Source organism: Phyllopteryx taeniolatus, chromosome 8, assembly GCF_024500385.1.
Source record: "Phyllopteryx taeniolatus isolate TA_2022b chromosome 8, UOR_Ptae_1.2, whole genome shotgun sequence".
Lineage (NCBI taxonomy): Eukaryota > Metazoa > Chordata > Actinopteri > Syngnathiformes > Syngnathidae > Phyllopteryx > Phyllopteryx taeniolatus.
Genome location: NC_084509.1, coordinates 28,510,370 through 28,530,431, shown reverse-complemented (window position 1 = coordinate 28,530,431; position 20,062 = coordinate 28,510,370). Strand labels below are relative to the sequence as shown.

At 42.9% G+C, this 20,062-nt stretch overlaps 1 protein-coding gene across 2 annotated transcripts; it reads right to left on the bottom strand.

Moving 5' to 3' along the window:
- Positions 1–704: 704 nt before the first annotated feature.
- Positions 705–19,121, bottom strand: LOC133481780 (tripartite motif-containing protein 3-like). Of its 2 annotated transcripts, XM_061780887.1 has the most exons (13): positions 18,715–19,121; positions 10,363–10,525; positions 9,721–9,961; positions 9,298–9,449; positions 8,869–9,049; positions 7,621–8,353; positions 6,973–7,076; positions 6,741–6,908; positions 6,363–6,531; positions 4,979–5,038; positions 4,795–4,865; positions 4,585–4,725; positions 705–3,602 (listed from the first exon to the last, which is right to left on the bottom strand). In XM_061780887.1, exons 2-13 carry the CDS (start codon positions 10,506–10,508, stop codon positions 3,450–3,452), a joined length of 2,319 nt encoding a protein of 772 aa, XP_061636871.1. In that variant the 5' UTR covers positions 10,509–10,525; positions 18,715–19,121; the 3' UTR covers positions 705–3,449. The 2 variants fall into 2 exon arrangements, with proteins under 2 accessions (XP_061636871.1, XP_061636872.1); XM_061780888.1 differs by lacking the exons at positions 10,363–10,525; positions 18,715–19,121 and adding an exon at positions 10,054–10,292.
- Between the last annotated feature and the right edge of the window lie 941 nt (positions 19,122–20,062).

Genomic DNA, 20,062 nt, shown 5'->3' with positions numbered 1-20,062 from the left:
CATCTTTTGTTGTTGTGTTTTTCTTATTTAAATGGTTGCATATGAGGAATGTGTCATTCGTGAAACGCAATAGATAAGGAATCCAATACAAAACAAAAAAACAACAACAAAATACTAAAATTATAACAGTCATAAAATATGACAAATACCAATTGTAAATGGTTTTAATTTTCAAATAAAAATAATGTACTAAATATATAATAAATAGCACAAAAAAAATTAATATATATATATATATGTACATATATAAATCCGTCTGTTATAACTGAATAATTACCACCACAATATATTATGTAATAATATATTTAAGTAAATGAAATAATAAAAACCTATTTCACAAATATCACACTAAATATAATAACAAATGATCATAACTATACATTTGTGAGTGATTACATCTAGTGATATAATTTCGAAAGCATTATACTTAAGTATAATAACTAATTAAATTGAATTAAAAAATATGAAAATCACAAAATAATATATTCAGTCTATAATTATGTAAGGATACAATTCTAAAAACATGCTTGACTATAACTAAATAATTTGAAATCATTTCTAAACTAATATACGATTTTTCACACGTTAATGTGCACTTTTAATCACATGCTTATCTTTTTTGTGATTCAGTGTATCACCCTTCAGATGTTCAATGTGAAAAGGCCTCATGCAAAAATTGAAAAATAAAAAGCATAAAGCATGTGTTCAGGTAACCATGTGCTTTTATTACCAGTGCATATTTATTATAAAGAAACCAAACAATCTGTTGTGTGTGTGTGTGTGTGTGTGACAAATGTATCGTAATGATGAAATGCTTTTTATTCAGATAACAGCTGCAAAAAAAAGAAGCATTTTTTATTTTTCAAAAACCTTCAATATTCATTTGAATAAATGAGACGTGTGGGTTCGGGTTTGGCACACAATGACCAGCAGGGGGAGCCAAAGCAGTGAGGAGGCACAACAAAATCAAGGACTGTACACTAAAGTCAAGCCTGTTGGAATTTCGACCATAACACAATGTAGGTTTAAACCGACACATTTTTTAATAATAGTAATAATAATAATAATAATAATCTGCCAGTTGGTGTCTATATTGTGTTTCCTGAGATGTGTATTTTTTTTTCGAACAAGCACCTCAATGAAAAATGAAAAGTTTATTGGTAGCCTGGAATTAATTCCGACCAGAAAAATTATAAATTGTGTCCAAATTAAATATTAAGAAATATGGATAGTAATTTCTTATTATGTACGTATGTTTTTCTGTACCAAAATAAAATATCTAAGTGATTGAAATTAATAATGATTGAAATTATTCATTTAAAATGTAGATTAATGAATTCAAATATTATTTGATGAAATCAAAGAATTCATAAAATTGCTCATTATTTAATCCAAATAAATTCATTTACATAAAATACAATCTGAAAACTTATTTGCTTATTAAATCTTTTACTACAACACAATTTTTATGATCATATTTCCTTAATTGTTCATTTTATCAAAATGAATTCAACTCGTTATAATTCATTTGTTTTATTTTGTTTATGGATACGATGTATGGGGATTTGTGCGCTAAACCTAAAAACGTGGTCAACGACCTCATTTAAATATGAATTAATATATTAAATAATTGTGTGTAATAAATTGTCATGGACTCAATTCATTTAATTGAAAGAAAATACAATCTGAAATGTATTAATTTCTTTGCATTGTATCGTTTGTTAAATAGATGACCACAATTTAATAAATGAATTCACAAGTTTGGCTCAATAAGCACTAATTTGCTTATTTTAATGACTTATTTAAGAATGGCCCAAAAATTATTTGCTGCTATATTCTCTTTTAAAAGGTCAAAGGAAACAAAAAATGTTCAACGAAAGTGGAAAAAAGTACATTTTTAAAAAAACGTGAAAAAGCAGAGCAAGTGTACAAAATCAAAGAAATGATCTTTCCCTCCTCCTTGGTTTTTTAAAATCCTAGATATAAAAAAATGTTATTAACAAAAATGATTATTGTGCTGCTTAAACTGCAATAAATAATTTTATATGTCAAGCGTGTGCCTGCCGAGTGCGTTTTGAAAAGCACACGTTTTTAAAACAGCTGCCTTCGGTGCCGCATTTGTCGTCATCATGGTCTAATGTACACAATAATATACATTTATGTATATACACTAAGTACATTCAGCAAATCAATGCACGGATGGTGCATGGGGACATTTCGACGCTTTGTTTATTTGACATTAAGCGGGACTATTAGAGGCACACTGAAAAGAAAGAGAAGTCAAGTTCAATAACTTGACCAATTTGTCCAAATATGTCGAGTAGAATACATTTGTAATATTGTAAGAGAGCGATAAAAGTTTAGCGTTTTACAATAAGAGTTACGGACGGAAAATGTCATCATTTTACAAGGAAACATTTATCATTTCGCAATATATTGTAGAATTTTACAAGAAAAAATATATGATTCATAATAATTCAACATTTTGGGGTTTTCATTTTGTGTGGTTCAAGAGAAAAGAATGTAATTTTACTCCCCAAAGATTGTAATTCTCCAAAACAAAATGTGTAATTTTACAAGAAAAAAAAACATTTTCAAATGACAAAAGTTGTAATCTGACATTTTTACCCCCCCCCCCCCTTCCCCCCAAAAATGTATTTTAGAAGAATTTGTTGTTAAACAAACAAAATATCTAATTTTACAATAAATCATTTTTGAAATGTGTTTTACTTTCTATTCTTGTAAAATCCTTTTTTTGACAAATGTCTTCCCAAAATATTTGAAAATGCTCTTATGAACTTTTGCTTGTTTTTTTGTTCTCATCAATTGATTCCTGTCAAATCCGAATTTTGTTCTCATCATGCAAACGTATTCTTGCAATGTTGCAACTTCTTCCCTCGACGCCATTTCTTTTTCTCCTAACATTTTTCTGGTCAATTCAATCTTGTCCCCCTCAAAATGTTTCCAAAATGTTGTTCATGTTGTCATTTTCTCATACTATTCCAAATGTATGAATGTCCTCATAAAATGAGCACCTCTTCCTTGCCGCATTGTGATTTTTGTCTTTTTACTTTGTATCCCTGCTTATTTTATGGCCTATTCTGTTTTCTTTTGAGTGTGGCCCCAATACTCGTTTGAATGCAATCGATGTGATGTTTGCTATTTACGGAGATGAGCTCAAATTGCATGCACGTTCTGCCTCGTTAAATACTTGACTCTTATCTGTCCGTGTACTGTACACACACACTTTGGGCCTCGGCGCGATCCTTTTAGGGGGCTACGTCACCAAAATTGAAAGATAATTTAAAAAAAAAAAAAAAAAAACATTCTGAGTACCCACGGTGAGCGTCATGGCTGACGTGTGAGAAGTTTTTTTTTTTTTCTTTTAATTATTATTATTATCAATATCGCACCCTGCGGACTCGCGGCGTTTCCGTCGCGTGTCGGCTCTACTGGAGGTATCGGTACACCTTGAAGCAGTGGTTGCCCGAGTCGGCCACGGCCACGTGACCGTCCGAGGTGAGCGCCAGGCCTTGGGGGCCGTACAGGGGGTCTGCCGTCGTGTTGATGTAAGACAGGAACGAGCCCGAGCTGTCGAAAACCTGGTTAAGAAAGGATTCAAATCAAGAAATCGATCCATAAAGACAAACAAAAAAAGGTTTTTATCCCTGAAGCCACTGCAACACTACGCACAGTTTGAACACTAACACTGTACTTAAATATTAGATAATGATAAAAACTTCACTTAAATAATATTTCCATGAACATTTATTGCAGATGTTTCGATAAAAACTCGAGCCAAATCAAAGTTTCAAAACAAACAGTTCTGATAGATCAGTGATTCTTTCGCGTGCCACTAGAGGGAGCACACATACCGCTAATGGTACGAGGGGCACACTGAGAATGATGAAAATCAGAAATTAGTGTTTCACTAAAACAATTAATAAAAAGAAAATTAATTCCGAAGAAATACAACTTTGGATATATTTAAACTAGAGCTATATATTGAAATTTGAATTTTTATTCTTGGAAAACACTTTCATTTGGGGTGGGGGCGTAATGTCGAAATGTAGAACCTAATCTCAAAACATGCAGACTTTTTTTTTTGTTTTTTTTTTTTAAATATCAATTTCAACATTTTTTTTTCTTGAAAATATCACATTTGTTCTCATCGAAAATGCAAATAGGTTAAAAATTATTTCAAAGACTTGTCTAATTTAGTTTGGACTGTCAAATGTTTTTTCTCTGTAAAAAGGTGTGGAAATATAAGATTGCTTCTTCCCTCTGTTTTTTTTTCTTATATTTCATGATTTTTTTTTTTAAAGACATTTTTCTCCCAAAATATACTGTATTTTTAAAAGAAATCTTAAAGTATGCAGTTTTTGACTTTATGAATATGACTGTAATAATATGCCTTTATCCTCAACTTTTTTTTTGTTGTTTTTTTTGGCCAAAATAATAAAATGTCGTTCTTGTAAAATTATGACGTTTTTCTCAAAAATATCCCCTCATTTTTATTTTATTTTTTTTTTTTAACTACAACTTTAGTCTTGTAACATTGAAAAAATAAAAATAAAAAAATACCTGGATGCGACTGTTGCCCCAGTCGGCCACGATGATGTTCCCATTGGAGTCGACGGCCACGCCGGTCGGCGCGTTGAACTGCCCGTTGCCTTCTCCGTGTGAGCCGAACTTGAACAGGAACTCGCCGTCCGCGTTGTACACCTGAGGAGGAACAAACGGTGTTGACCACACGCACGATGAACACAAAATAAAAAAAAATCACCCGCGTACCTTGACCGAATGGTTGTGGAAGTCCGTCACCACGATCTCATTCTTGTTGTTGACGGCCACAAAATGAGGACCTGAAGGAAACACACGAGGAAGAAACGTCATTTCGGACTCGGTCTCGCAAGCACAAGACAACAACAGACAAAACAAAACTCAATCAATCGGGTCGGTAAGTGAATGTACTTACTGAACACTGGGCCTGATTTACTCAGCTTTTGTTCCAGTGCCACATTTGCACCACTTTTGTCTACAAGGAGAGAAAACATGACATGTTCGCAATAATTGAGGACGATTAATTGATTGCTAGCTAGCCAGATCGATCAATGGGACAGCCCGTTTACGCTTAACGGAAAGAAAAAAAAAAAAAAAAAAAGAAAGTTCAACGTGGATTCATGTCGGTTTTCCGTCGCTCAGTGTCCGAAAGCTGCGATCAATCGTCACCAGAATTGATGTGGAAATCGCTGCTGAAAATGAAAATGAGCTCAGGTTGTACGTTTTCTCTTCATCTTATCAGAAAGGCAATGTATTATTCTATTTCGAAAAATACTTCCCCAAGAGAAATAAAATGGCTGGGTGAATGGAAGTTGTAATATGTTTCAAAAGGACAGAAAATGATGACTTTTCGCTCAAAATAAATTCTTGTAAGCTTATGAGTCTTTTCCGTGAAAGAAATGTCTTTAGTCTTGTAAGATCTTAACTTTTTTTTCTAAAAAGAAATATGTCTTCATGACTGAAATATATACAACTTTAAATATTTCCTAAAATAAAAATCAGACTTGAATCTTCTAATCTTTTTTTTTTCTTGAAAAATTATAACTTTCAACTTGAAAAAAATACAACTTCAAATAACAACCCTATTCATTTCATATTCACTTTTCACTTTCCCATTTTATTCATAATATACAAATTCTCACTCGCAAAAAAATGTCTTATAATCTTTATCCTTGTAACGTTATACTTTTTTCCTACAAACAAAATAACATGAAAATATGATTTTTGTCTCAAAAATACATAACTAAATATCTATATATATGTTCCTTATTTTTTTTTATCTGTAATACACAGCTTTTGACTTTTATTTGATTTTTATTTTAATGTTATTACGTTTTAATTTATTTATTTTTTAAATTAAATCTTGTAAGATTTGGACTTTTTCCCTTGAGAAAAAAATAATTACACTGGGGAAAAAAAAAAAAAGGCAGTTTATTCTCGAAACTATACATTCAAAAATAAATAAATAAATAAATAAACTGTGACTTTTTGAAACTACAAAAGAAGAATCTTGAATGTTGCGCTTTAAATATCTCCGAAGATTCTTCTTTAATCGCTGTAAAACGTTTGACTTGAAAAAAAAAATGAATGACAAAAATCCAATCAACGCCACCTTTGACGACCAATCCAAATAATATTCTAAAATTACTCACCCTCCCTCAAATTTTCCGTTATTCTTGTAACAATAAGAAATATACCCATTAAGAAGAAGAAGAAGACGACGACGACGACTCTGGTGAGGAGGATCGGTTCAGAATATATATTAAAATGAATAATAATAGTAATAATAATAATAGTACCTGCAAAATGTCTGTCGGAAGTTCCCTTGGCGCCAAACTTTGTGACCAACTTTCCGTTGGCCTGGAAGATGAAGACGCAGCAGGCCTTGTTGTCCACGGTGATGATGTGCCCGTTCTTGTCCACCGCCACGCCTTTCGGACCCATCAGACGACCGGCTCCGATTTTGTTCTGACGAGCGAACGACGTTGCGATTCAAAAAACTCCATTCACTTTGACTGAACGCTCCGCCGTGCAACTTTGCGTCGTTGCCTCATAGAAAAAAGTGCTTCGCCGCCATCGTCTGGCACGTTTCGGCAATTACAAACTTTTTGGGAGGGATTTTCGTTCTTCGCAGCAGAGCTCGCTCGCTGTTAAACGGTTCCACGGTCGTCGTTTACCTTGAACTTGCCGTCCGCCGAGAAGATGCTGATCCATCGGTTGTCGTAGTCGGCCACGATGATGTCGCCGTTCATGTCCACCGCGACCCCCGTGGGGCGCTGCAGCTGCCCCGGCGAGCGGCCTCGCGCCCCGAACCTCATCTTGAACTGCCCGTCGTTGGAAAACACCTGAACGAGGCACAGCCGCGTTACGAGCGCGTCGCGACGACGTATTTGCGACGGCGCGTGTGACCTGGATGCACTGGTTGTTGCTGTCGGCCAGCACGATGCGACCGTTGCCGGAGGTGGAGATGCCTTGCAGGTTAGTGAATTCTCCTTTGTCGCGTCCTCTCGTTCCTGTTCAACATATCAACGAGATCAAATGGCTCCCAATATTTAGTGTTAAACTCACGACCCATTTTTATTGCGGCAATGAAAAACACCCGCAGCCTTCCGCCAAAACAAAGAAATTGTGCTTTGAACCATGCCAACGTAATATTTTGACATCGTTTAACAGACATTGGGTTAGGGTAATTATTTTCATAATATTGAAAATTAGATTTCAAAATCTCCTATTTTCTCTAAAATAGGAGGTATTTAATTTTCATAAATGTTTTCATTATTTTGTATTTTTTCATTTCATTTTTGGTTATTTTATTTATTAATATTATTATTATTATTATTATTATTGTATACAAATCCAAAAGATGTAAATGCCTTGAAAATGTGTACTTCATTTTCAGTTTCTGTTAATATTGTTGAAGGTGCGCGTGCGGGCCCACGAGACCGCCGTGTCGCTTAACAACATAAAAACGGTCGATCGCATTTCCAACCGAAGAATCATCGACGGGTGAATTTCCCGACGAGCGACGGCTGATATTCGTCGGCGAGCTCGACTCACCGACTCTGTAGATGAGCTCGTCCTCGATGGGGTTTTCCTTCTTCTTGGTGGCGCTGTACATACTGGAGGGTCTCCTGACGGCCTTCTGGCGAACGTGACCGCCGCCGCCGCCGCCGGGCGACTTGACCCGCCGCTTGACGTCGTCGGGCGACTGCAGCACGTCGGAGGGCTTGACGGCCCGCAGGCGGAAGGGGCTCCCCCGGACGGGCTGCTCGTACAGCAGCAGGGAGAAGGCGAACTCGCCCTCGGCGCGGGCCGTGTAGCCCACCTCGTAGGTGCCGTTCTTGTTGTCGGCCACCTCGGCCTCGGCGACGGCGCCCTCGGCCGACACGATCCGAGCCCTCAGGGCGGCGTTGCCCGTCTTCACCAGCTCGCCGTCTTTGTCCTTGGTGGTGACGGTGACGGTGGTGTGCTGGCCCACCAGCGCGTGCCTCAGGCCCTCGCCGGTCGCCACGCTGGTGTGGCCCACGGCGCCGGTGGTGATCAGGACGCCCAAGTTCTGGATGGAGCGCCGCAGGCCGTCCGTCTCCACCTGGCACTCCAGGTGGCCGTTTTCGTGCGGGTACTCGGGGAAGGTGTAGCGCGCCAGGGCGCTGACCCGCTCGCCCATCTGCTTCTGGACCAGGAGGACCTCGGTGGCGCTGCCGTGGCTCAGGGCCTGCTCGGTGAAGTCGCAGCTGCTCTCGATGTTCTCTTTGCCCTGCAGCAACGACGTCAGCTGGGCTTGGAGCACCTGAGTAAAAGCCACGTACGAGATGTCGGGGAGAAGGAAATCAAGTCTCTTCCCCTGACCTCAACCCTATCGGGAACCTGCGGAGCATCACTGAGAGGAACCTCGAGGAGGGTGGACGGCAGTTTTCCTCCAAACAGAAACATAGGGTTCAACACCCGCATTTTCCCCAGGTAAGGTGTTTAACACCCACTCTATTCCCAACGGGTGTAGAACGTATGGGGGTGCGGGTGTTTGAGATCTACACTTTTCCCAGTGAAAGGATTCAGCACCCACACTTTTCACACAATTAGCACACTCTCGCAATTGTGGGGGATGTGTGTGTTTCAATACCCACACTTTTGCCAGGGTTAAAGTGTTTGACACCTATTATTTTTCACAGGCACTTTGCACCCGTGTGCATTTCAACACCCGAACCTTTCCCAAAAGGGTAAAAAAAATCCCAAATCCAAATCATCTGCGATAGGCTCCGGACCCAAATGAGGACGAGCGCTATAGAAAGGCAGAAGACCTCGAACCTTCTGCTTGGCGCCGCAGATGTTGTCCACCTCGGCGACGAGGGCGCTCTTGCGCTGGCGCAAGGCCTTCTCCAGCTCGTCAAAGGTGGCGTCGATTTCCGTCACGGCGCCGTTCTTCCGCTCCGTCAGCTGCTTGGAGATCTCGCTCACCAGCTCGATGGCGGCCGTCAACTGAGGCAGCCTGCCAAGGAAGCGAACACATTTTTTGCTTGAATATTAAAAGGAGCCGTTAATATCCATGTTTAACTTTTGAACAATAACGTGTCATGCAACGTGTCTAGAAATATTCATAACAGCAGATATGAGTAAAGAACAATTTTTAAACAAATATGCATGTAGTTTCTTTTAGTTTGGTGTACTTTGGTATATTATAACTGTTAATACTGTATTTTTAAAAAAAATGAAAGTTTCATCGCTGCCATTTCTCACCGGTTGCGCACCGCGTCCAGCTGGTTTTTGAGTGCCGACTTGTGTTGTTCCAGAACGTCCCTCAGAGGCACGGTCACGTGCTCCCTGTGCTCGCCTTCTGTGCACTCCAGACACATGGCCGTCTCACACGACTCGCAGTAGAACTCCATCACCTGCGGGTGGCGCAATGGAGCACAGTAAAAAAGAAAACATGAATACAGTGGACTTACGAGTGCCCCAACTTACAACATCATATTTTTATGAAAAACCCCATGTACTCATTTTTTATATACACGTCGGCCTGCTAATACTTAATACTATTAATAGTGTATTTTAATGTTGGTTACGATGGTGGAACTTGGATCTTTTTTTGTTTTTGTAGGTGGTACTCAGTTTACAAAGTGTACGGGGCGTATAGGACGGCGGCGCGCGGCATGGGCTCGCCTTGCCCTCGTGGTTGGGGCAGGAGAGCGGCTGGCAGGCCGTGGCGGCGCTGGCCGACTCCAGGACGTTGCAGGCCTCGGGTCGGCTGCACTCGGGGTCTCGCTGCAGCACCTCCATCAGGTTGGTGATGAAGAAGTTGTTCTGCAGCGCGGCCACGCCCTTCTCGGGCAGGATGGACGTCTGCCGGCACACCGGACACGACAGTGTCAGAGACTGCGGAGGGATGTAGTTCTGGAGACATCTGCGAGGGAACACAGAAGAGGCTTAAAGTTGCATTTATCATCACACCCCAGTCTCGTATCAAAGTACATGAACGTGATATATGAATAAAACCTTTAGAGAGTCCTCCTTAGGTCCAAAAATAAATAAATGTTGTTGTTTTTTTTTTCCACTGAAGGAAATTAAGGCACATCTCCTCGGTAATTTGTTCCACAACCTAACCCTGTGCGTGTACGGTGCCACGGTCACCTGGCGACATTGAAACTGCAGAGCTGCGTGCCAGCTTCATAGTTATGGGCTTATTCTGTTGTTGTTTTGGGTTTGTTTTCTATGATCTGAGCGAGTGGACGCATGCAGATGTTAAAGAAGAGGCTCCGGGATGGTATCTTGCATCCGCACAGTTGCCCCGTCCGCGACGTGTACCTCTCGCAGAAGGTGTGCAGGCAGGGCAGCACTTTGGGGTTGTGGTAGCGGTCCAGGCAGATGCTGCACACCAGGAACTGCTTGTCGATCTGCCTCACCACCGGGCTGGTGCTGCCGCTCTCACGCTTGGACATGGGCGCGGACATTCAGGCCAACGGGGAACCTGCGTGGACAGGACAGCGCAAGAAGGTCAGGGGAGGAGGAAGCGCGGCAACGGGGAGGGCGTCGGCGGCGGGCGCGCGGAGGAAATGAGTCACCGCGCTGGAAGCGTTTTTAAAAGCTTGCTCAAGTATCAGCCGGCTAGAACATGGCTGCTTCTCCTTCTTCGTCTCCTTCCACTGAGGGAAGAAAATATTCCGTCGCCCACGTAGCCACCGGCTGTTTGGCTTCATAAGCACAACATCTTTAACAAGTTCATGCTGTGCAAGGAAGATGCAAATTTGTGATTGTTCAAGCCTTACAGGCAACAATAAGCTTCGTGGAACCGCAAATGTGGCTGTGCGGAAGGCCGTCGTAAGATGATCTCATTGCGTGAAGCCGCAGTGGCATTCGAGCGTTGCTTTTGATTTCAGCTCATTCCTTATCGTTGGACTGCTTTGTCGAATAACTTTTATAGTGCAGTATCGTAACCCTGTTTTGCCAAACTACGCGAATGTTTTTTTTTTTTTTAATGCAGGTCATAACAGTGGCACTTGGAGACATGAAAAATGTTTTAATTGCTTGCTACTTGCGGGGGGAAAAGAAAAAAAAAGTGGTGAAACAATGTGTCAGTGGGTCAAGTGGAGATTATCGACTGATGACATTCGGCATTCCACACATCTGTTACACAGTGAACACCAACACGAAGGATTACAAAGTCAATAAATAAACACAGATTAGAAAACCAATGAAATCATTCACTGACTCCAAACAGCGCACGTCGATGTGCGGCGAGCAGGACAAAGGTACGACGCTGGGGGCACTTTGATATTTATCAGCTTTTGTGGATCAACAATGACTTTTAAAAACCAATGCAACGGCCAACATACGCGAAAACCCCAACTTGACACCCAACTAAGGCACTAATTTGAAACCCCAACCCAGGCTTGAAACCCAAACGTGGAACGCCAACCCTATGTTGAAACCCTACACCTTCTTTGAAAGCTTCAACACAGAAATAAAACCCAAAGTGCAAAGCTTCCCTTGTTCCGAACCATAAACCAGGTTTATGGCCCGAACTGGAACCTCCAACTCGGGCCACTACAAAATGAGGGTCGGGGCTGCCAACGGCCTCCCGGTTGGACTTGCTCACCAACCGCAAGCGATCCTGGGAGGACGTACGAGGGGACGGCTTGAAAACGGGCTTCCGACTCCACAGATGCCGACTTCTGCTTGATGCCCAGCTGGCAGAGTGCAAGGCACTGCCACCTGCCCGCCCGCCCGCCTGCCTGCCTGCCTGTCTGTCTGTCTGTCCGTCCGCTTGTCTATCTGTCTTTGGGGGAGGGGGGCTGACGTAGCGAGCAGCTGTCCCACTCCGTAGAAACGAGAGCTAACAATGACATTCCATCTTAGCTCGACACCTCCTCTTCTTCTTCCTTTGCTCTCTTCGATGCACGTCGGCGTTTTTCAGCTTGCGTTGTTGGCCGAGCCTCACTGGATCCTACACAACCCCCCCCCCCTACATTCCTTTCACATGGACTCTGACTTCCAGCAGTGATGTCACAACCCCCCCTCCTTCCTCTCCCTCAACAGCCGGCCCGTCTCAGTTCCTCCCACTCGAGTGAAGCTTTCTCGAGCAAAGTCTTCCTCGGTTCTTCATTCATCTGCAATGAATGTTCTTCTGTCACGAGTCCTTTCAAGGGTTCGGCGTGAGACGCGAGCGGTAAGAAAAACACTCAACTCAGAGAGGTCAACTGCTAAATATAGCACATGGAGATCAGTCATTCATGCAGGAGAGACACCTGAAGGCTCATTTTGTGCTCTCAGCATGTCCACAAATAGATGCGAGCCCTTGGAATTGTGCAAACTAACGTCACTGCGCTTCATGAATTCCCTTGCGTTCGTCCACCACTGGACACTTCATTAGGTACACCTGCATGCAGCGGTTCGAAAGTTTGGATTTCAAGCGTGGGTTAGCGTTTCAAATTAGGGTTTCAAGACTGGGTTAGTGTTTCAAAATAGTGTGTACGGCACGGGGTTAGGGTTTCAAATTTTTGGGACAAAGCCCAGGTTGGCGTCGCAAACGAGTGTTTCACATTCGGGCTGTGGTTACAAATTCAAGTTTTCGATTGCCACCCGGAGGAACGCGTGAAAAGATCTCGAGCTCAATTTCTACGGCACTAGCGTTTTTTTTTTTTTCCATTTGAATGCACTTTGCTACTCTCACCTTCCAGTGCACTTAAGTGGCTTAATGTCCTGCACGGCGGTGGTCACATCCTCGTCTACCATCTGGATTAACGCAAGCCCGCCGTGCCACCCTCACGTGCCGCACCTCGGCTTGACCCGCCGGCATGACCACAAGTGATTTTCGAGTGACAGATGACCGGCGGCGCCGCCTCCCTCCTCCGTCCGTTCATCCTCGTCCGTCGGCAAGGCTTTGATCAGCTAATCTTGTCGCCGAGCTTCTTAAGAGGACGTCTGCTACGCTTTAAGGTCTTAAGTGCGCCGTTGTACTCCAGATAAACACTCGTCAGCGCGTACGCTACATTCTGCGAAATGACGGCCCGACGCCTCCGCCGAGGTAAAGTAATCCGAGTTCGGATGAAAGCGACTGCGTGGGCGACAAATTAGGGTTCCAAGACACGGTTAGGGTTTCAAATTCAGGTTTGAAGTCTGGGTTAGGGTTTCAAGGCTGGGTGGAGGGTTTGAGGCCAAGGTAAGAGTTTGGAAATTGGGCTTTCAAGCCTGGTTTAGGGTTTCAAATGAAGATTTCAAGCCTGGGTCAGGGTTGAAAATGAGTGTTTGAAGGCAAGGTTGGAGTTTCAAATTCGGATTTTGTGCCTGCATTTGAGTTTCAAATGAATGTTTGAAGCCAAATTGGGGATTTAAAATGAAGGTTGGAAGCCTGGGTCAGGGTTTAAACCAGGATAAGGTTTCAAACGAGGTTAGGCTTTCAAAGCTCAGTAATGATTTCGAACTAGGGTTAGGGTTTCAAATGAGTGTCTAAGGTCTGGGTTAGGGGTTCAAACCAGGGTTTCAAGACTTGGTCAGGGTTTTCAATGTGTGTTTCAAGACAACTGTCAACTAAATACCCCACAGCGCGCATTCCAGGATCTTTGTGCTTTAAAAGAGTTAGCAGAAGAATTGTGTCCATTTTCTCTTCCTCTGCCGGGATACGAAAGAAGCAGCCTATTCTTCCATCTGCTTTTCAGCTTTTTACTATTATTATACCCGTGTGGGGGGGGAAAAAAAAAAAAGTCTTTCCTTGTAGAAGAAGAGGTCATTGCACATATCTGCAGTGTCTCTCCGTGACAGTGTTGAAATATGCAGTAGGCTGCTGTTTATGCGTCCATTTGAGTGCCAGCAGCAGCATAGTGCGCTCTCCATTTAGTCGAAAATGCAACAAAATCTTCCATACTATTATCACATCTATCAGTTATTTTCACTTACAATTTTACCATCACATATGAAAAGGGTACAAAGTTAAGACCAAATGTCTCGAGTAATTCATGAGAATAATTCTTAAAGATTTGTTTTTTTTTGTGTGTGTGTGTGTTAAAGCAAATTGTGTGTTTTTTTAAATGTTTAACCTATGAAACAAATCTTTTTATTTTTTGATCCTTTATGATTAGGGATTTTCGATACATTTTACGGTAGCAAATTTGTGAATGTTTTTTTTCTTAATTATTCCACTATTACTACAGATTTTCTATACATTTTATGCTTGCAAATTTGTGCACAAATACATTTACGACATGTTTAAAAAGTGTGCTTTGCTAAGTTTAAATGTGTTGAAAGTGTGTGGGAGGGGTACGTTAAAGTCCCTGTAAAGTGAAAATGTCTTCTAAATTCGACACACCACAGTGTTGTTAACAACCTTGCCGAATTTGAATATATCTAAAAAATAAATCAATCAATCACAGAGACTGTAAAACGAAGGCTCTAAAATTGTGAAAAATCAACCCATTGTCTCCGCTCTTGAATGCATTGAAAGTACGCCCTGCTCAGCTGTCAACTGTCAATTAAATACCCCACATGATTTTTATTTTTATTTTTTTCTGTCCTGTGTGGCTGTTAGGTCAAGCAGAATGGAAGATCTGCATCCCTTTTATGCCAGAAGAGTTTTACTGTGTCACAGCGGAGTTTTTAAGCTGCCGCTGTGGTTTGTCGGTATTATAATTGATGTTTATTGAGAATCAGAATCGATCAGTCGAACGGAACAAAGTTTCTAGAGGGGAGAGCGAAACGAAGACAAAAGACAAAGCACTAATTGTAAACAGAATGAGAAAAGTAAATCATTACATTATCGGCAACAATGAAGCATTAGATACGGGTGTTGCATGGGGCTGTAGTGCTACACCTTGTGAGGGAAGGACAGGACAAGAGGGAACAGGACAAGGACAGGAGAAGAAGCGTGCAGGACAAGGGTCGTGAACCCGGCTGTACAACTGACCCCACCCGATCAATCGAGGGGCGGGATCGGGCTCAGGAGTCCACCCGAGGCACCCAGGGCGGTCCGCCGGCCCCACCCAGGCGACCCGACAACTGGCCACCCGATGGAGGCCGCAGGGACCCAATGCCAACCCCCCCCCCAGCCAAACCAAACACCCAACAACAAAGCAACTCTACCAAAGTGCGTCACATAGCCCAAAATATCTGGAAAACTGAAAAACTGTTTAATACTATATGACTACAATGGAGCACTACATTCAGGAGTTCTCAGTCTTTGCACGTTTTCAGCAAGTATCATGCGCAGTCTAATGTATTTAGAAACAAATCTCTGAATTCACTTGACATTTTTCTTATGCAGTTTCTGGATATCGCACATGGTTCTGGAATGTAATTACCGCGAGGAATAGGGATCCCTGTCTTCCTATTTCCTATTTATTTCATGAATTAAACTGCCTACTAATTTGTACCCAAAAAATGAGAAAATGTTTTGTTTTGTTTCGTTTTTTTTGAAATTCCTCTTCTCTATTACAGTATTTACAGTACTTAACGAGAAATCACCAGCAAGGACTAGCCTGAAACATGCAAAGAAAATCCATCTGTGTGTGTGTTTTTGGGTCAACAGACAGACTTTATGTGGTCGTCCAGCGGTGACTCATCCCAGAATGCTTTGCTCCTCCAAATAACAAGCTCGAGTTACCGACTGCACGCGCCCGTCAGACTGTTGTACGGCGGATACCAGACGACGCACGACGTGGACACCTATGATCAAATGGAAGCTCGCATCACAGCATCCACGCGTCGCTTTTCTGTACTGCGTATGCAATGTGATTTTTGTCGGTGGCGCCGTCACGTGTTCTTCCTATCTCAATTCTGAACTGTAGGGAGTTGCCAAAAACAATAACATTTTAGGCTATAATGCTAATTGCTAATGAATACATCACAGCATATGATAACAACCGCGAGATGTGCCGCCCTATAGTGGCTGGACGAAGCGTCGAGGGGCTTTTCGTGGCATCATTATTCCTTTTCAATCGATAATCTTAGCTTTCATTTTCTCGCTCTCTTCAGTATTTTACTTTCTGAAAACGTGCCGTAACAATGTCACTGAATAGCATGTAAAGAATCAAACCCTTCGTGCATCATGATTTCAAGCATTCATTGAGCAGCTCCTTCTGGTGGATGGACTTTGGCCACTAGGGGGCAGTATAATGCATGCATACTTGTGTACATAAGGAAGATGGTCACGAATGCTCAGTAAGGTGCAGCAGTATCAGTCATTTTTTGCAGAGGCTAAAGAATATATGCCTGTGAGGATTTTTAAATGGACTGTCTGCGTGTGTTGCGTACAAATATTCAGTCGCATAAAGGGTTATAACACCGCAATATTGATGCTACTTTTGTTTGCCCATCTATGGCATTTTGCATTGCATGTTAGCATTAAGCTAGTAGACTTTAGAGCCGTTACGTGGTTAGATGAATCACTTGTGAATTATTTTTGGAATCTTCCATAAGTGCTGCTTCTTGTGAAGTTCACTGTCACCACGGAGTGCTCGTCACGTCAATGTTTGCGCTCAACTCAAGGCAAAAACACCAGCCGGGCGACGGCTCGCATCTTTTAAATCGAGTCAATCGTAAATTGAGGTAGCACTGTATTAGAGTGGGAGTTATCGGGAAGGGGTGGGGTCAAAGGGTTATGGTAATTTAGGATTCGATTCAGGGGTTAAACTCAATTGATGGACAGCATTAGCGTGACAGGATTCACACAAGGCGTTTGGATTGCTCTTTTGTCAGACTTAATTTCATCAAGGTTCGACAACCTCGATGGAGGACAGAGTACGTCACATGCCTCGCATCACAAAGTTGCTGACCAAAAAATGCGAACGCGTCCTTTTAATCTCGCTTTGTTGACATTTGACTAACCGTGACAAACGCACGACTCGGCACTTTTGCCATCAACGCTGAGGCAACAAAGGGAGGCGGCAGACGGCGTCGAATCATGCCGTCACCTCTCACTCTTGTCACAAATTAGCCTGACTGCACCATAATTAAGTAGCATGTTAAAAATGTGTATTACTGGGGTTGCAGTTGGAAGTGGTGGGAAAGCATACAGCATCAAGTTTCCGCATTATTATGGAACCTTCTGTTTTGCAACTTTGATGCAAATACATAATGTTATGATGAACAATGCTGAAGGATACGGTACATTATGGTCATCCACAGCTATGAATTTCCAGTTATTGTCGTTGTAAGAACTGGGAGGCAGGTTTGTAATATTCTGATTTACCTAATATTTAGAAACCAGATGACGCAGCCACAATAAGAAAAAGACAAGCGCCACATAGCCGAACAAGCGTCCTCGAAACGGGATTTATTTTTTTTTTTTCGGGACACAACTCTGCTATTGTGCATGCGAACTGAAAACAGACTCCCATCCATCCATTTTCAAAAGCCTCTCCCAGCTGACTTGGGGCGACTGGTTTCCAGCCAATCACAAAGGTGCATATAAACAAACAATCGCTCACACTAGCTATGTTTTCTTTTCAGTTCGCCACAGTTTACATCTTCAAAGGAAGTAAGAAAAATACAAAATCTACTCCTCCCCCCTTTGTTCTCTATACTTAACATGCAAGTTTTTTGTAGGATGTAGGAGGAAGCCACCGCATGCAGAGCTAAGATTCAAACCCAGAACCTCTCAACTCTGATGCGCACATGCTAACCACTTGACCGCCGCGCTGCCGAATGACATGTTAGTTGTTGTTGTTCTACAGATCCAAACCTCCATTCCGCAACTCAGACGCACGCAGGAAGAACATGCAAACCCCACACAGGAAGGCCCGAGCTGAAATTTGAATTCAGAACCGCACAACTGCAAGACGGACGAGGAAACCACTAGACCAACGTGCTGCCTGATAAAGTGCTTTTTTTTGTTTTTGTTTTTTTTGTTGCTATACAGATCCAAGACAAGATGGGCCACTCACCATCTTGATCACTACCCCTCAACTAAAATCCACGATGCTGGTTCCCTGGATGTAAAAAAAAAATAAAAAAATCTCTTCAAGCACCACACACACACACAGATACATTTCAACTACCCTCATGAGTTATTTGTATGCGTCCTTGGGTCCTGCAACATGTAAGTCATTTTTATTATCACGAGCGCCACATATCGTCTGCCTTCTTGGCTCCTCGAACGCCGGCCTGCTGCAGAGCAAACACTGGCTTCTGCGGCCTCGACGAGCACCGAAGGACCGCGAACCCCTGACGATGACGATGATGATGATGATGATGATGGTGATGTCGAACCAACCTCCCTGCGACCGCCAATGAGGCCTTGAGGGCTTGTCCTTACACAAAGACCCGCTAATCAATAAAGAATCATCTGGCCCGCCAACTCCTCACAGGCAGGCTGTTACAGGCTGTTGCTGCAGTGCAAATACCACACGCACACACAACAGACACAAGTGGTGACATAAGCAAACAAGCTGACTCACATGTACCCCACACACTGGACAGACTGCAGCAAAGGGGCACACCTGCTACCAGAGGCCTGTCACCCTCTCTTCCCCCCGTAAAACAATATTTTTCACATTTGGGTGCAGCACGAACAAAAAGCAGCTAACCGTGGTTCCTGAGTGGATCCCCTCGCATCACAGACCATCAATTATTCATCTGCACTTTCCAGGGTGGAAGTGCAGACGGGGGGCAAGCATACAACAAAAGGAGGCATGGATCTGTGTGGCGTACGTCTGGGGGAGTACTCACATGAAATCCCAGCTGCGGGAGGCGCAGGAATGGAGAAGTGCGACCGGGCCGTCAGCATCGCAGGCCCACCGGGTGAAGGCCGGCCGTCGTACGACTCCGCCGTCCGGTCCTAGACTCCGAAACGCACACAGAGGAGCCACAGAAAGCAGAAGGAAAGGAAAGGGCAGGGTCTGTCTGGGAGGAGGAGAAGGGGAGGAGAGGGTGCGAGGAAGAGGCTAAAGGGAAAGGAGAGGAAGGAAGGAAGGAGGAGGTGATGGATGGGAGTGGCGTCAATGCTGCATTGGTCGGGCAGCTGGTGGGCGGACCTGAGTGAGCCAATGGCATGTGGAGGGCAAGGGTGGAGAGGGGGGCAAGGGATGTGCAAAGGAGCCCAATCTCAGTAACAGACTGCGAGAGCGCATGTGATGCAACAACAACAAAAAAAAAAAGAAAAAAAAAAAGAAGAGAGGTGGGGGGGGGGGGGTGGGGGGAGAAAAGGAGGGCTTGGCTTGCTTAAGATTCCACCCAGCCAGTCCACCTTAAAAGGACAAAAGGACTGTGTTTATTATTTTAGGCCGAGGATTACAAGGAGGAGTGGCGATATATAACCAAAAAAAAATTATAATAATAAAAGTCATCCAAGGGGAGGTCCGGCTTCTCCTGGATGCTTTAATAATCAATAAAGCATATTGCGAAGTTGGCCCGGGCATTAAGATGAAGACAGGCTGAAAATGAGCCGTGAGGTCCTAAAAAAAAAAATTAAATTAGCGCTTTTATCGTGATGTGCAGCCAAGGCAGCTGCGTGTTTGTTGGGGGTGGGGCGCAGTCATCTCCCGCTTGCCAGTCTGCCGTCTCCCGTTGCCATGGAGACTGCCTCCACACCGGAGAACCGACAATATGGCCGCCGCAGTCTGGCACAGTTTAGACCATACAGATGAAGTGAAGGTGACATTTAACACCCTTATTCAATATGTATTTTTCATTAGGTGCGCGCTGAGATCCAATACAAAAGCTGGAAAAAAAAGATAAATCCTCCCTTTACAAAGGCACAATGTGTTTACGACGGCATCTGCATCATAAAGGTCGCGCTACAGATAAACATATGACATGTAGAAATAGGACATTTATTGGCTGTTACAATATTGTGTTCCAATGTGAGCACCAATCAGCAGCAGCGGCCAGGCAAGGCCTCCACTGCTGCCCGAAACACCATCTCAAGCACTGACCTTTACATTCCCAACCGAAATTGAAATATATTTCATCCCTGAAATTGTATCCATTCGTTCATTCCCGACAGCCTCTTCTCTTCGGCATTTCTCCGACTACCTTGCTCACCGCGCGTGCGTGCGGGTGTTAGATTTGTTTTGTG